At 42.8% G+C, this 18,538-nt stretch overlaps 1 protein-coding gene across 1 annotated transcript in view; it reads right to left on the bottom strand.

Annotated features, from left to right (window-relative positions):
* LOC126413039 (uncharacterized) overlaps nucleotides 1–18,538 on the bottom strand; it is a 136,569-nt gene that overhangs the window by 32,178 nt on the left and 85,853 nt on the right. Inside the window, exons 3-4 of the mRNA XM_050082934.1 lie at nucleotides 3,829–4,048; nucleotides 111–288 (exon numbers count right to left, since the gene is read on the bottom strand). Of these exons, the coding sequence (XP_049938891.1) occupies nucleotides 111–288; nucleotides 3,829–4,048 (398 nt within the window). The remainder of the gene's footprint in view (nucleotides 1–110; nucleotides 289–3,828; nucleotides 4,049–18,538) is intronic.

The following is an 18,538-nucleotide window of genomic DNA, read 5'->3' on the forward strand; positions in this document are numbered from 1 at the left end:
GGAATGGGGAGGGTGGCTGGAGAAGATTAATGGATAGCGGCACACGTAGGAGAAGCCGCCGTGCACAGGGGTGAGGGCAGCTAGCGATGGAGCAGACGAACTGTGCTTACCTTATCCCGCCTCTCGTCGTGTCGTAGTTTAGGACGCGGTCACCATGAAGCCACGTGACGACTGATGACGTCATGGAAACATGCCTCACGAGGCATGACAGCTGTATCGTGCTCTCCGCCTCATAGAACTTGTCGTGGACTTGATGGCCTTGCTCGTCGACTATCATAACCTCCGGAGCTGTAATTGGACACGTTATATTTTGTAATGCGTGGCATCTTTAGAAAAAGAATAATAAAACATTCATGGTGTATGGTACTTTCGACCAATCAAAAATTTTGAGTTAAAACATTTGCGAAAGGTGAAAGTGGTGAACTGAATTTTAATATAAGAGCATCTATGTATTCCATTTCACTATCCAGCTGTTTCAATAAGTCACTGATAGCAAATTTGACAAAAATACTTGATAGAAAATAAGATAAGGAACTATGGTGATCAGTTTTTGAGGTCACAGGGATCCATGCATTTTCTCAAAATGCAGTACAGTGCAGAATATATTCCTCACATTTGGTGAAAGTGTAGTGGATGGCGACATATCAGCTGCAGAGTAAGTGCATGGCCCAGAGCAAACACTACCCACATTAGTGCTGTATGCTTTGTTTGCAAGTAAGTACGGAGTTTCAGGTAGATTTAATGGACAGTGTGAGGGTAACATCATCGATACCTATATAACAGTATTGATATAATCATACAATTTCTGTTAGCTGCAATAGCGCTATCGTTTTACAATACACAGAAATAGCAGCTACACACAAACGACAGGTGAATCTCCGGGAGATAGCGCTTTCGATCATGAGGGTGAGTTACACGCTGGTGAGAGGCCTAGATGGTATTAAATCAACTTGTGAAAAGGAGAACTATGCGATTCGTGTCATGATTAAACATTCAACGCAGGTAGTATTGTAAAAAGATGTGTGGAACTGAATTTTGAGTATTTTTCGATGATCGCGAAGTGTTTCATGAATGACACAAAACTATACGATTTCATAAACCTTTTCGAGTCTCAGACATTTATGATCTATATATGCAGACTGAAAAGACGAATGAAAGTTTGTACGAAGGCCAACATTCGAACCTGCGTCTGCTGCTCATTATTGCACAACTGCTCGGTCTATCTTAGCACGTCCCCATCCCTTGGTATTGAAGAGGGAGGTGTGATAGGGTAGACCGTAGAGTTATGCAGGTTGCCAGGGTAGCGTAGTGATTAGCCCATCTGCCTGCTGAGCAGGAGACCCAAGTTCGAATCCCAGCCTTGGGACAAGTTTTAATTCGTCACTTCAGCTAGGTGAATCAGTACTAATCTTAGGCGATCATACTTGTAGGTGTTCTGAAGTAACTAAATAAATGTATTATTCACAGCGTGAGAAACTGAAACGAACCGACATCCGTGGCTAAGCAAACTGAGGGCTGCTGGATTGAGAGAATATGAAAAGGGACTATAAAGTAAACAGAAGTGACAGAATGAACTGTGCCTTATTCTTTTCATTTAAAGAACTTTGGTAATTGTAATTCGCTATACATAGAGGCAGAAGCGCGTAAGTTGCTCTTGACGCGTGATTCCACTAATAGCCCCCGCGTAACTACGCAACCATTTCTTGTCGTCCTTAAACTTGAGTGAACTCTTCAGTGACATTCAGATAACCAAAAAGATGAGGCGATATTACATTCGGTTCACCTTGACATCGGCCGAGCGATACCCAGAGGATGGCTGGCAATTTTGGGAAAATACGACGTAGATTCTAGCAGCTGCAGGAAAAACGAGGAAATTTCTAAGTTTCCGCCAAGGGAACAAACATTAGCAAAGGCGGTTCCTTCTAAAACAGTTGCATGTCCTAGAAAGTGCATTTCACAATAGACGAGGAAAAAAGAGACAGCGGTAAACGTAAAATTCCTTAATGCTAAGGCAAGAAAGTCTCGTACTGGTTCCAACAGTGCGACCTGTACAGGAAATGAATCGTGTTACTTGGAGTTGTTTGACAGGAGGAAGCCAGGACGTTAACATAGGTGACTTCATTTTTCCGCCGCCATCGCGTTATACCAACCACCAGCGTGATATATGACACTGTCGTTTGTAGTAGTAACTCAGTGATATCTAGAAGCAGGTAAAATACTACAGTTTCGTCATGATCGACCAATGGTCTACAGGCTTAGGTCAACGCAGATTTGCCCCGTCGTTGGTAATTTTCATTTCCTTCATATATACATTACTGGCCATTAAAATTGCTACACCACGAAGATGACGTGCTACAGACGCGAAACTTAACCGACCGGAAGCTGTGATATGCAGATGATTAGCATTTCAGAGCATTCACACAACGTTGGCGCCGGTGGCGACACCTACAACGTGCTACCATGAGGAAAGTTTTCTACCGATTTCTCACACACAAACTGCAATTGACCGGCGTTGCCTGGTGAAATGTTGTTGTGATGCCTCGTGTAAGGAGGAGAAATGTATACCATCACGTTTCCGACTTTGATAAAGGTCGGATTGTAGCCTATCGCGATTGTGGTTTATCGTATCGCTACATTGCCACTCGCGGTGGTCGAGATCCAATGAATGCTAGCAGAATATGGAATCAGTGTGTTCAGGAGGGTAATATGGAACGCCGTGCTGGATCCCAACGGCCTCGTATCACTAGCAGTCGAGATGACAGGCATCTTATCCGTATGGCTGTAACGGATCGTGCAGCCACGTCTCGATCCCTGAGTCAACAGATGGGCACGTTTGCAAGACAACAACCATCTGCACGAACAGTTCGACGACTTTTGCGGCAGCATGGACTATCAGCTCGGAGACCATGGCTGCGGTTACCCTTGACGCTGCATCACAGACAGGAGCGCCTGCGATGGTGTACTCAACGACGAAGCTGGGTGCACGAATGGCAAAACGTCATTTTTTCGGATGAATCCAGGTTCTGTTTACAGCATCATGATGGTCGCATCTGCGTTTGGCGACATCGTGGTGAACGCACATTTGAAGCGTGTATTCGTCATCGCCCGGCGTGATGGTATGGGGTGCCATTGGTTCCACGTCTCGGTCACCTCTTGTTCGCATTGACGGCACTTTGAACAGTGGACGTTACATTTCAGATGTTTTACGACCTGTCATTCGATCCCTGCGAAACTCTAAATTTCAGCAGGATAATGCGGGACCGCATGTTACAGGTCCTATACAGGTCTTTCTGGATACAGAAAATGTTCGACTGCTGCTCTGGCCAGCACGTTCTCCAGATCTCTCACCAATTGAAAACGTCTGGTCAATGGTGGCCGAGCAACTGGCTCGTCACAATACGCCGATCACTACTCTTGATGAACTGTGGTATCATGTTGAAGCTGCATGGGCAGCTGTACCTGTACACGCCATCCAAGCTCTATTTGACTCAATGCCCAGGCGTAAGAAGACCGTTATTACGGCCAGAGATGGATGTTTTAAGTACTGATTTCTCAGGATCTATGCACCCAAATTGCGTGAAAGTGTAATCAAATGTCAGTTCTAGTATAATATATTTGTCCAATGAATACCCTTTTATCAACTGCATTTCTTCTTGGTGTAGCAATTGTAATGGCCAGTAGTGTAAGAACGAAGAGCTTGCCATATACAGTGAAGTGTCTATAGCTACCTGTTCTAGAACTCACGTCCACGAGATGCTTCTAACAGAATTAGCCGCTAGGGTACAAGTGCAAGTGGTAGCTAGTGTGAACGGAGGAAGGCAGACTCACTCTGGACCAGGAGGTAGGACTGCGCGGCGCGCGGCGGGTGCGTCGACACCTGGCACTCGTACAGGCCCTGGTCGCGGATGGCGGCGCGCTGCACCAGCAGGCGCCAGTTGTTGGGGTACTGGAAGTCGACCACGTAGCGCTGGTCGGCGCTGTACGTCGCGTGGCCCACCGTCAGCAGCTGCATGTCCTCAGAGCCGTCCTGCCGGAACACCCACGACACCTGCAAACCACCGCCTCCGGCAATTAGCCACCCTTTCACCGCCGTCACAACGGCGGAGGATAAAACTCGACAAGAGAAAAGTTTGTAGAAACCACAGGCACAAAATAGAAAGTGTTTCAACGAAAATTATTATACGGGTTTGTAGAAAAAATATCCGCTACCAGTCACAATAAAAGGTTGTTTATTTGTAACACGACCGGTTTCGGGCTTGTGCCCATCTTTAGGTGTTTGTACTTTCATGTACATGTTTGTACTTTCATGTACATATTTGTACTGTTGGAGATCACTGCATAAAAACAAAAACAAAAATTTGCTGGTGACTACACAGATACAAGTGGGACAATTGTAAGTGGTAAGGCAGCATTTGACGAAAATATTTACATCTGCTACATCTAAGTTCTTTGACCACAGCCGACATGTTTGTATGTACACACAGTGTATTTCACGAGTGCACATAATAATAGTGCAATATGGAGCTATACTTGGTAAAACTGATATATGGACGTGAAAATGACCATAAGTGTGTAACTAAGTGGCAAAACTATCACCACAGCATAACTGTAATAATGGTGCTTCATCTTTTTGTAAGTACAGATATATTTTCGTCAAATGCTTCCTTACCACTTGCAATTTCCCACTTGTGTCTCTGTAGTCACCAGCAAATATTTTTTTTGTATTTATACAGTGATCTCCAACAGTACAAACATGTACATGAATGTATAAACACCTGAAGATAGGCGCTAGCCCGAAACCGGTCGTGTGACAAATAAACAACCTTTTATTGTGACTGGTAGCGGATATTTTTCTACAACCCCAAAAGGAACAGTCAAGGAGATCGACAGCATCCACTATGGATAAAATTCGTAAAATTATTATACCACAATCAGTGTTTAGTGCCCATATTCTACAGCACACCAAGATGGTACAAACGCAGTTGGGAAAAGACCGGCACAAATGCACACCAGGATACGAACATTTTTCCGCGTAAGAAGCTTTTTTTCCACATAAAGAGACCGAAAAGAATGTCCCTCACATAAAGAAACGGAGATTTCTGATTATCTCATCATTCTCAATAAATAATAATGCTGCTAAGGCGATGGACGATCTCTGACAAAGTGTGAAATCACGTAAAATTTGTGACATTACTCTTTAGCTCCCTTTGTGTGGTACTCTAAACAAAGCAAGGGTTACATTCTGGGCAGTAGGTACGAATCTCACAAAACAGTTAGGCCAATATCTGTGTACCCAGAGCGATAATTGGTGACGGCTGTGGTGGGGGCTACATAGTGATGGACCAAACGCGCCTCATTAAGAGCATTTCCTGTACGTATGATAAGTGAAGATTGGAGTCCTGTGTTGTCCATTAAACGTTCCATGTGAACAATCGTTCGGAGGCAGGAGGCGGCCATCCCTTCAGGACAATGGGCTGGAATCACCCAGCGCTGACGACGACAATGCGTGTCTACGCCCGTGCTTCGATATTGTGCTCAAGCGCTACTCTTGTGAACTAACAGATTTTCGAACATACTTCACTTGTAACGTATGGCGGAAAATCGGCGATTCAACTATGACAGTACTGTAACGCTACTAAGAAGAAGATTTAATGACTGTTGTGGACCTAAACTGAAGGAAACAAATAGGACGAATGTTATTCTAGCAAGATGAGACCACTATTGATATTGACAAAAAGGGTTCATACTCAACGTAAGCACATAATCGAGGTTTTGTACCATTCTGTGACACATTCTAACCTTACAAAGACCTTACATTTCCTTAAACAGAATTTGTCGCTATATTTTCTTGACTGTTGCTGATGAAATAAAAGTTCATTAATTAAACATGGAAAGCAAATGAGGTTTGTTAATTTTTTTAACAATAGGGTAGACTGATAAGACGAAATACACACAAAATGGTAAATTTTCGGGTATGACTAGAAGCACAAACGGATGTGCGACCTTGATTTCAACTGCAAACGTGATATAGGCACTGCCACAAGGAAAGGAATTAGTGAAACTATTTAAGAAGCTCCGTGACTGCCTCTCGAATTGAGTGTTACGATTAAAAGAAACAAAAAATCTGAAGTACATTAACAACCTGAGATTAATAAGTGTGTCATCTATCGATTCTGTTTGATTATAATGTAGGAGGTTCCAAGCCAGAACAGCAAGGGAAACTATGAATCTCGATACGTAGGTAGCACACTTATCTGTCTCGTTTTTATTGCTATTTTTGGCTGGATGCGAAGCCCCGTAATAGGAAATGGCTGTCCTGCGATTATTGGAAACTTTAACGTAATCCTATCTGCAAAATCATACAGCAGATGTCAAATGCTATTCGCTTCAATTCATTGTCGCAGAGTAAATTAATTTTATTCTAACAGTCAGCAGTGGAACATAAGCGTTACGGATCTCTTACTAAAGGGTTATGTTATCTGTAAGTTCTGATAAGTGTTATTTTACAAAAAAGACTGTAATGCTTATTTCTTATGTATAAATAGACGAGGGAAGAAACTGAACTGTATTCTAACCACGATAATTAAAAAGAGTTGTAGAGATGCTGATGAAATCTCAGATGAATTATGAAGGCACGATATTGAAATATATAAAAATATTCAACAGTAATCTTGTAAAATTACTCGTCAATGAGCAAACATTCTTATCACCAAGTAGCCTCCTGTGAAAAGGAAGAGAAATAAAATGAGCGGCAGTAAATCCCACGACTGTAATGTAAGGGGGGATTAAAATGTAAAAGCAGGAGAGGGTCTAGATAATGGTTCCTCATAGGGAATTTTGGATACTGTTCCAGAAATGACATATATGATACGTCAGAAGATTTTTCTCTGATGACCTCGGTTTCCACGGAATGTTAAATCCTGATCTCCAACCATAAACCGATTATGTAAAGTCTCTCTATCTCTCTATTCGTTTAGTCGGTTCCGACTCTTCGTGACCCCATGAACCAAATCACGCCACTTTTTCCCGTCTTGCACTTTCTCTCGTAGACCTTCCAGGTTGGAACACATTGCTTCTGTGATGACATCGATCCATCTCATCCTCTGACGTCCTCTTCTTCTAGTTCCTTCAGTCTTCCCCAGCCTTAATGTTTTTTCCAGCGAGGCATGCCTTCGCATTGTGTGTCCAAAGTAGGTCAGCTTTTGCTTTAACTTTAGACCCTCCAGGGAGAAATCTGGTTTTATTTGATCCAATATTGATCTGTTGGTTCTCTGTACAGTCCATTGAACTCTAAGAAGTTTCCTCCAACATCACAATTCGAAGGAGTCAATTCTTCGTCGTTCAGTGAGAAAGAAATAGGCAGAAAACCATAGACGTTAATTATGGCCAAGCATATCACATGATATTAACCTACAGTTTCAGCATTTTTCGAAAATAGCGGCTATATATAGACGGCATACAATGACAAAAGTTAGCAATTTTTTAGAATGGTTCTTTGGGAAACAGCGTAACATGTTGTATATCAAGGAAAATAATCGGTTTTTGGAAATAGAGTGTAATTGGATTGATGAAAAATCTAATCACCTCACGTGCATGACGTTTTGACAGTGATCTCTGTATTGTGTATTAACCTGTGTTACACCTTTGAGCTCTCACGATTCCAAATCTCGTCCGGTTCAGTCCCCAAAAACCTGTGTTTCCCTCCCATTCAATCCGATAACTCTCCTCTGATCCAGGGCTCGGAGCGGCTTTTCCAAATTCTCCCTATGTCATAAACCGCACGAATACTTTTCTTCACCTCACTTCCTTTCCCTTCTGCCAGAAGACGGAGCCACTGGCTTCGTAAGCTTTCAAATTTAAATACCTTGATATGTGTAATATGGCAACTGTCAAGACGTAAGTATTGTTATTTGTTAGTAGGTTTAATATCAATAGAAATGTGCAGCTAGCCTTCTGTGACGATTGAGCTAACGTCAAGGAAAGTGGCAATGGTCGTCATCCTTTCCATATCAAATGTTCCCTCACATAAAGTCTTGGCATTTGAGGTAAAAGTATTTGTCCAGATGCAGGCTCTTTACTGCAGTTCATCAGTATTCCCTCAACAGCTTTCACTGGACGTGATTACCCCACCAGCATAGTTCAAAATCACCTTTTCCAGGCCATCACGTCCAATCCTGGCACTGATGATCCCTCCAAAAAACAACTTAGGAGTACACCTCTTTTCAAGCAGTATTACCCTGGTCTTGAATGCATTATTCAGCTACTTCACCAAGGCTATGATTTCCTAAAATCATGCCCTGAAATGTGGTCCATTCCGCACATATTTCCACCCACAGAACAGTTTCCTGTCACCATCCCAATCTCCGCAATATCCTTTTCAAACCCATGCTCCTTGTGCACACATTTCTGTACCCTAAAGCTCCTACCCCTGCGATCATCCCCTCTGTAAGATTTGCCCTTTGCACCCTCCTGCTAACACCTATACCGACCATGTAACTGGGGAAACATATACCACCAAAGGGAGAGCCCCTTGTGACACGAGATACGCCATATACCAGCCACTATGTTAACACTGTTCGGCCTTTTACATCGGCATAACTACAACAAAGTTATCCGATAGGATGAATGGGCACAGACTGAGGGTATATACTGGCCTGTTGCTGAGCATTCCGTACAACATGACGGTCTTGATCTCGATGCCTGTTTCATCACACACGCCATGTGGACTCTTCCCCCAGACACCAGTTTCTCAGACCTCCTCTATTGGGAATTGGTGTTACAACATGTTGGTGGTTCACAACACCTATCTGACCCTAATTTATGTTAATTTCCTCGGTCTCAGCATTTCTCCTGTAACTGCTTCTATATTCACTACCTTTTAGGTTTCTATGTGTTTCACTCTCTGATCATTCAATTTCTCACCGCCCTCTCCTCCCCCTTTACCCACGTCTGGCAACAACATCTGTCTTGCGATTTATCCTGTCTTAAACCTTAAGTTCTAATGTTTTCGAATGTCGTCTGGTGCAGACCCACGCAATAAGTGTTTCATTTCATCCCGCCTGGTACATTGTACCTGAACCGGGATTATGGCTGACTTTTCCGAACTCTTTCCATTTTCTAAGCCCCACCAATACTTGTCATTCACATCTTTTCCTTCCCGTTCAACCCTTTGGCCTGAAGAAGGAGCCAGTGGTCCCGAAAGCTTGCAAATTTAGAAACTTTTATATTTATACTCTCCTCTCGATTCTAGGTGAGTTGCCTTCATAACGTTGTATGTAGAACGAAAACCAAATGTAACAAAAACCTCAAATAGAACACGGCAGCAATTAGGGGAAAAGTGCACTTATTGATAATTCGAACGTGATTGAGACTGCGTCAACAAACAAAACAACGTGGTAATATCATATCTAAAGGGCATTAGGACATAATAAACATGTTAACGAGGTGTTTAATGTTATCCTCTAATGCCCTCTAGAAGTAGTTATCCAGAAGTGAAGAGACTTGCTCTACCAGTGTGGGAAGCTGCCTCAAATCAGTTTTCGGACATAATGCCACATCAACCACAAACTTAACATTATTTTTTCTTTCACACAGTTCTGTTGTATTTCATTGTCTATCTTAAACAGACAGAGAATTAAATATAACAAAACTAAGACGAAGAAAAATAATATTAAGTTGTTTGTGGTTGTTGTGGTCCTACGTCCGAAAACAGATTTGGTGCTGCTTCCGTCACTGGTATAGTCTATTCAACCCTCTTCATCTCTGTATAACTACAGTAACATACACCCATTTGACTGTGCTTGGGAAAGTCAAGTCTCCGTCTCCCTTTACTGATTATACTCCCGGCCCTTTCCGCCATTACGAAACTGATGATACTTTAGTGCAAGGGCTCCTACCTTTGAGCTTACCCTGGCCACACTAAATAATGTAATTAGCAGTAATAAAGATCAGAAAAGAAAAAAACTACAAAACCAAAGATGGACGAGAGAAAACCACCGTGAGGCAGGTCTGAAAATGTTCAGTTTACCATCACTTTACGTAAGATACTCACTTAGATGCTCGATCCAGATCTGCACTGATATTTGCTTTGGACCACATACTGCTTGCAAGAGTAATGGGGCTAGGCGCTTTGTGGTGCAGCTTGCACTGTTGACAAGTTTCTCCAAGATAGCGAGTCCTAGATGGTTGCCATAGATGTGACAATGTCACACGGGCGTCATAGCTGGAAATTAAACTTTTTTTGGGAAGTAGGGCAACTGGAGCACTTCAAAAACGTAACACGTCCCACCCTTCTCCCACTCCAATGATGTCACCAACTCACAACACCACGTTGTCCCTAGAAATGCGGGTAACGTTCAGTCCACGCTGAGCTACAGGAGAGGAAGGACACATAGTACTTATTAATTTATTTTGGTGCGAAATGTACTCATGGTGGTGTTATCTTGTTGCTCGATTGTACTCTCCACTCAGCCACCGCCACATCGACTTCCTTCCAACCTCCACCCCCACTTTTCTGAATGTTCATTTGAAGACAGACTGCTCTGTTCCACAAAACAGGCAGCAGAGTGTACTCACCTACCCAACAGCCACCCCTTACATTCCGCCATCCCCACCCCTCCAACTGTTTTACTTTCAGCTGCTTGTTTGGAGGTACTGTCAGAGAGAAAATAACTGCAGAGTCCTAGAGCTACTCAAGAGTTCATGACTTTTCTGAAACGCTCACTGGGCTTAATTTATATTTTCGTCAGGAGTTCGGGATGTTAAGGAATTTAGTATTTGTTTTCGTCAGTTTTCGAAGCACAGTTCTACAATGAGTAACCCACACTGGTGTCTAAGCACAGATGGGAAAATCAGAACAATAACATATTAAAAAATTTACATTTTTCCAAATCCACAAGATCGGAAGAAAAAAGCACGGACCCACGGCAGTTCGAATGGCCCAAGGTCTCCTAGAAATCGAAGGACAGCATCCCACCTGTCAACCAGAAAATGCTGCTCTGCATGGACATATCTTTGAATGCTCGAATATAAAAGACATCACGAGACTCTCTGATGTCACAGAACTTTCCGTAGACTTTTGTTCTGCCCCTGTCTTCTTCGATACAATCTCTAGAGAGTCCTATGCCTCTCATGCCTATGCCTCTGATGCCATGGAATTTCCTCTGAATGGCAAACTCTCAAGGGTTATTACTGAATTTTCCCATCACAATGCTGCTGCTGGTTTTGGGGCACTGTACGCTACTTTCTGCAAATTGACAAATTACAACAATTTCAACGGAAAACTATTTTATAGAGATCGAAAGAAACATACAGCAGTCATATTACACTGACAGTTAGACCACGCAAAATTGATCTACAGATCATGAAATACAGCAACTATCACCAAAGACATTCAGTAAAACTTCTCTGCTACTGACGAAGAAAGCTTGAATTTTTCGTTGGGAAAACCAATTTCTACCAGGCTATAGCACCATAACCGCTTGTACACCATACCATATTGCTACGTTGCTGAAGTAAGCACAATTAGTACCGTGCACCATACAAAATCATCACTTCTTCATTCTGCACATTGCTGCTGACCACGAGACACTCCTACAAATACTGCAAATACACACAGGTCCCAAAAGCAGAAGAACGTGCACCATATATAGTCGTAGCACTAGGCATTCCCCTTTAGGTCGGTTGGCAATCCACTATTGCTAAAGGCCAAGAAGCAACTGCCCTAGGATTCCCCGTCTTGATGCACTATCGGGACGCCCTCTACCGATTGGGGTCTGTGCCCGAACTGATTTACAAAGGGTGGAATGGTTCCTCTGGCACATAGGTGTCCGCTAACGATATTGTTCCGACAAGGGCTGCCTGCTGCCATGGTTTCTGCAAAGAGCTGCGACCATTTCCAGACTCAGAGATTACAAGAACATTTAATTTCTGATCTCTGTCAATGAGAAATGATTCGTCAATCACGAATTAATTTCCCTACCCCGAAACCGTTATCATCTGTAATATCCGATTTTACACGCCATAACGACGATATTTGTTACACTTTTATGGTGTAATCATCGACTGACATATGAAAATATCCAGAATTTCTTGTATTTTCACATGGTCCGCCGCAATATCACACCAAATACGTGACTGTTTTGATATCAACTATAAAGCAGAAAGCTAGTATAATTCCGAAAATTAAGTGTGGAAATTTGTCTTTGAGAGCGGAAACTTTAACAAAGTCATTACATGGGATGCGCTGCAAAACCACTGAGAAACTAGAGACTTACCTCATCTGCAGAGATTTCTATGTGAAAAATTGAAAATATAGAAAACTACCACTCCTATTTTTAATGAACAAAGATGTCAGTGATATGAGAAATTCCAGATCACCATTGTGCTTTACGACCTCAATTAAAGTTTCAGTATTAATAATGACATGCGACTCTCATTTCTACGGAACCAGGAAATGTCTCTTTCGCACGTTTTTCACCGTCTCGATACAAGTAACACATCACACTTGACGTTCTCCTAACCCGATGAAGAAATGAGAATGTAGAATGGCAATATACTTCAAAGGTCGTTCAAAAGGCTTCTGGAGATTTCGGACCCGCTGGGCCAACAACACACACACACGGAGAGAGAGAGAGAGATAGAGAGAGAGAGAGAGAGAGAGACTTCTAACGATTTCCTTTCTCTCGCTACTGCCCTGATGGTGAAGTATGATATCACTGACCACACCACCTCACAGTTGAACAATAGGCTTTTGTTTCCAGTCTACAGAAATCAATCACAGATGGACAAAATACTCAATAAAAGAATGCGTCCTGCACGATGTTAATCTTATTCTCGAAAAGAATGGTCCCCCAGGAACAATAGCAAAAAACCTGACTATTTGTCACGGATGAAGAACTGAACGGTCAACAGCGCTGTGCTTTCAAACGTTCTGGATCTGACGGTACTGTCTGACAGCAGTCCTCAGCTAAGTGAAATCAGGCTGATGAAGGAAAAACATTAGGCTGCTCAAGGCTACACTTTTATGCTTCGCACTGCTTATGCCTCTATTTTTCTCTTATATCTATACCTACTGGAAACCTTTAGCACTGAAAAATGGTATCCTGTACATACCCTCATTCCTCAGATTTCGTGTTACGCGTTAAACGATCATTATTTCATTTCAAGGCTTTCCAGAACAGCTTCTCTGAAGCGGGACATCCCGCAAGCTCGTATGTTAGACTAGCAACTCTTTGACGCTTCTTAGTACTGATACCCTCATATCTATACCCGCCAGAAACTTTTATCGTCTGTTTTGGTTTGTATTTATACCACATGAGATTTCACAGTACTGATTTCGGAAAAAATTACAGGAACGCTACATTGCTGTGTACCCTAGCCCTCATGAATCTGACAACTGAGTTCACTCATGAAATCTTCCTAAACGCGTTCATAGCCCATGTACAAAGAATGCGCAGCCAACACGTGCGGAGTTGCTGGTACGAGTCACGGCGGCACCTGGCCAGCGTGACGTCAGCTGCTGGGTGACACCTCCAGCTGCTAACACAGGCAAGTATGTTGCGTGAGCTCACAGTTAGGTGTTCGCCAGTACCAGCTATCAAAAACCTCATCTTCATAATACCAGTCTAATGATAAGAAACTTGGAAAGACCGCCGACCTATTCCACCAAACATTTTACCCTCCGGGTTATCTAAACGATGCTCTCTGGCGACTTCGTCCTGCTCCAAAGTGCCTCACGGTTCGCAGAGAGTTAGTTCACAACACTGCCTTCGAAAACCTCCACTAGGAAAAGTTATAATATTACAGATATTATAACTGAATTGGAAAACAATCTTTGTGCTCAAAACACATAGATCACTGCTCCCCAAATGACAGGAAATGAACCATAAACAACTTATGAGATAAACACCAATCTAAATTGTCGTGAGAAACCATTCAGAGTATTATACACACTGCTGATATTTGAAAGCGACCAAAGGACTGAAAAAAATCGCGAAAAATCACTGTAAAAAACATACCTTTCAGCCAGAGGAGTGGAGGCATCACAGGAGCATTTCACGTGTACAAGGCGCAGAGAGAAGCAGCCTCCATCCCCTCTCCTAACCCTCGCGCTGGTTTCTATGTTGATGTGGTCAGTTCTGCAGGATCTTCACACAAATAGGCATTTAACCACAGGTGTACATATGGACAAAAGCAAACAGGAGCTATCGCTGCTCAGCAAAAATAGCGTATTTTTAATTGTGTGTGGAATTTGACCAGTGGAACCAAACAGTTCTTGATAAACAAAAACCGAAACATGGCTACCTTGTCAACAACAACAAGATCCCATGTGCTGAGTACCCTTCTGACCTGTATAATTCCCGCCTCGTATTCGTAGTTACTGAGCAAACACGTGTATCGACATGGCTAAGGTATCAGGAAAATCATGCGCAGTAGTATGTCATAGACTATATATATCCTGTAAGAATTCTCTTATAAAGTTAAAAACAAGAGAAGAGTCTCTTCATAACATCTCAATATCCGTTACCTCTTGCGTCTCAGGACTAGAATATTAAACCCATTTTTCGCTAGTGACGGTCAGCTACGAAGGTTCTTAGGGTACTGACATAGCAGACCAGAGGAGTTGTAAATTTCAGGATAATACTGTCCCATGATATATACAATAGTTTGCTGTATAGCTTTCATCATTCTATTTGATCGAGGCACAGTTTCGCACCTAACCATAAATTCTCAATTTGCACTATAGCTCCTAGGTAATTTGATAGCTGCTAAGCCGACACATACTAGTGAAGAGTAATATCGGTAAGTCAGCTAGTCACTGCATAGTCGTTGTGTACCAATTCTATGGGCCCACATCTGTTTGTCATACGAGGCTGATATGTGAAGCAAAAGCTTCGTATGGATGCTGCTAGGATCGTACAGGCTGTCATACACCATTCGAATATGTGACGGAAAATTAAATCACTGGGAAAGACGACATAAGGTTTTGGTAGCGTTCTCAACCTCTTATCCCGCTGGATGTTAGGAAATAACACACGTTTTCCAAGCACATTTTCATTTACTATAGTGCGCTGTTACAAGCTATGGAGGGATGTGTCTAATGTTAGAGAAGACAATCCTTTCACCATGTCTCAACATTCGCGCAAAAATATCGATGAGTATTTCAGAACACTTTGAGGGATGTAACCGGCCGGAGTGGCCGAGCGGTTCTAGGCGCTACAGTCTGGACTCGCGTGACCGCTACGGTCGCAGGTTCGAATCCTGCCCTGGGCTTGGATGTGTGTGATGTCCTTAGGTTAGTTAGGTTTAAGTAGTTCTAAGTTCTATAGGACTGATGACCTCAGCAGTCCCATGGTGCTCAGAGTCATTTGAACCATTTTTTGAGGGATGCAAGAATTAAGGAGGGGTGTTTCATGGCATTTGGTAGCTCCCTTCCAGCAATGTTAAAAATTAACTCCCTTGTACATGTGGTTGTGATCTCCGAGCTGCACTAGAAGAGACAGCCATCATAATAAAATCAACTATATATACGAAACTGGTAAAGTCGCACATAGCACAGTATAGTATATTTAGAAATCCTCTGGGCTGCTGTTTGAATACCTTAAAAGGCTTCGTAGGTGAATGAAATGAGTTTAATATTCTAATCCTGTGATGCAGGACATGACAAATATTAAGCTGACAATAACAGAATTCCTTTTTGTTTTTCACTGGATGAGAGAATACTTAGAGGAAACATACCGTCTATTACACACTGTTGTACATGATTTTCACTATACTTCAGCGATGTGAAAACATGTGTTTGCTGAGTCACTACGAATACGAGGCAGGGATACACATTTTGGAAGGCATGGTCAGCAGAGAAGTGTATTACTATTGTTCACAAGGTACCCATGCTTCGGTTTGCGAAGAACATTTCTTCTCAGCGCTCGGGAACGTCTTTGAAGCCAGAACGCTCAAAACTTCGTGGGATATTCTATATAGGAGTTTTGTTTAGGAAGAACTGTCTGGTTCCACTGGTCAAATACCAGACACGCAGGTAGAAATACATTAATGTTGCAGAGCAGTGACAGCTTCTGTTTGCTTTCGTCCATGTTGAAATGGTTCAAATGGCTCTGAGCATTATGAGATTTAACATCTGAGGTCATCAGTTCCCTAGAACTTAGAACTACTTAAGCCTAACTAACGTAAGGACATCATACACATCCATGCCCGAGGCAGGATTCGAATCTGCGACCGTAGCGGTCACGCGGTTCCAGACTAAGCGACTAGAACCGCTCGGTCACTGCGGCCGGCTCGTCCATGTGTACATGTGAGGTTAGGTACAGATTTGTGCCAGTAGACAAACCAGCGCGAGTGTTAGGGGAGGGGAGGGAGGCAGGAAGATAGGAGACTGCTTCTCACAGCACCCTCTAACTGTCAAATTACGAACTGACTTAGTAGGTCCTCTGATGCCTAGGTGAATAATCGCAGATGCCTCCAGTGTTCTGGCTGGATCTTTCTTTCATTACAGTGATTTTTCACGATTTTTTTCGATGCTTTGGTCACTTACATATATTAGCAGCGTGTATAATGCTCTTAATGGTTTCTCGCAGCAAATATAGAGTGGCGGTTGTCTCAGACATATTCATGGTACATTTTCTGTTACTTTGGGCATCGGGATCTGTGTGTTTCGAGCACCAAGGTAGTATGGCCAGTTCAGCTAAAAGATCTTTAATATTCTAGCTTTTCCTAATGGATGAGTTTTCTGAAGGTTGTAATGTGAACTAACTCCGTGCGATCCCTCTGGGTGTAAGTAGGCTGTTTCGGTTTTTATATTGGTAATGCCACGTAGCGCTCTGTATGAAAATCACTGGCTGTGCTGTGTGCAGTCTGTGGCTGGTTAGCATTGTTGAAATAGTCGCTATTGTAGTGTTGGGCAGTTGGCTGTTAACAGCGCGTAGCGTTGCGCAGTTGGAGGTGAGCCGCCAGCAGTGGTGGATGTGGGGAGAGAAATGGCGGAGTTTTCAGAGCGGATGATCTGGACGCGTTTCCACCAGAGACAGTAAATTTGTAAGACTGTATGTCATGAACTGATATATATATATTATGACTTTTGCGCACTATTAAGGTAAATAAATTGTTTGCTCTCTATCAAAATCTTTCATTTGCTTAGTGCCTTCAGTAGTTTGAATGTTTTATTGAGCTGGCAGTAGTGGCGCTCGCTGCATTGCAGTAGTTCGAGTAACGAAGATTTTTGTGAGATAAGTGATTCATGAAAGGTATAGGTTATTGTATTCAGGGCCATTCTTTTGTAGGGATTATTAAAAGTCAGATAGCGTTGCGCTAAAAATATTGTGTGTCAGTTTAGTGTTGATCTGAATAAGTAAAGATAGTAATGTCTGAGTACGTTGAGTTTTCTCAGCTGTTTGAAAAGCAAATAATGTAAGAGGTATATCAGCACAGTCATTTATAAATTTTTGTAAGGGTACGTTTCATGGGACAGCGGAATAGGACGAAATCACCATAGAGCATCCTTTAGAGAACGCGGGCTGTAGAGTTTTTGATGGACTAGATGGGCGATGTTCCTCGATAGAGAGTTGCGATACGACGACGAGGTTTTTGACTCTGGTATTGGGGAGAACGTCACTGTGAGCTCGACACCGTACATGCCTGGATTGTTAGCCAGCCGCAGACGTCGCTCTCACGGCACCTGAGGCCATGCACAGCGGCTACCTCCGTGAACTGGGCCCCGCACTTGTTCACTGTGCATTCTTCGTGCATGATCTGTAGATGCGTTTAGGAAGGAATTTTGAGTGAACTCCATCGTCAAATTCATGTGGACTAGGCTATAAAGCGATTCAGTGTTCCCATCAATTTTTCTTGAAAGCGGTGCTGTGAACATCTCTCATATGATACTAAATGCAGCAAACGACCGACCATAAATGTTTCTGATGGGTATAGGTATGAAGGTACCAGCTGTGAGAAGCGTCAAAGAGTGGCTTTATCCAGTGTAACACATTAGTTAAAGGGATGTCACAGTTCACAGAAATTATTCTAGAATAGCCTCAACACGGAATAACATTCATTTAAGGTGTAATACTAAATCTGATGAACTCGAATACGCACAGGAGACCATATAGCAGTGGTAGAAGTTTCCAGTAGCTATCAGTATCAGGATCTGTATCTGCAGTGAGAAGTGTAAACGAGTAACTTTGACCAGTAGAATGCTTTCCTTGCCTGAGTCGGATTTTGCTTAGCCGACGACCACTATCAGACAGTGCCGCCTCATGCAGAACATTCAAAACATAGCGTTGTTCACTGTTCAGTTCTTCATCTATGTCGTATAGTCAGATATTTCTCTGTTGTTCCAGTGGGGCCAGTCTTTTCCAGAACTACATATAACTGCTTGCAGGAAGCGCCCTGTTCTTGAGTCTTTTGTCTATCTCTGTTTGATTTCTGTAGACCGGAAACAGAAACCTGTTGTGCGACTGTGGGGTGGTGTGACCTGTGACATCACACTTCTTTATAGGTGCTGTAGTGAGACAAGTCGTTAGAAGTC

Source organism: Schistocerca serialis, chromosome 7 (genome assembly GCF_023864345.2).
Source record: "Schistocerca serialis cubense isolate TAMUIC-IGC-003099 chromosome 7, iqSchSeri2.2, whole genome shotgun sequence".
In the NCBI taxonomy this organism is placed as follows: domain Eukaryota; kingdom Metazoa; phylum Arthropoda; class Insecta; order Orthoptera; family Acrididae; genus Schistocerca; species Schistocerca serialis.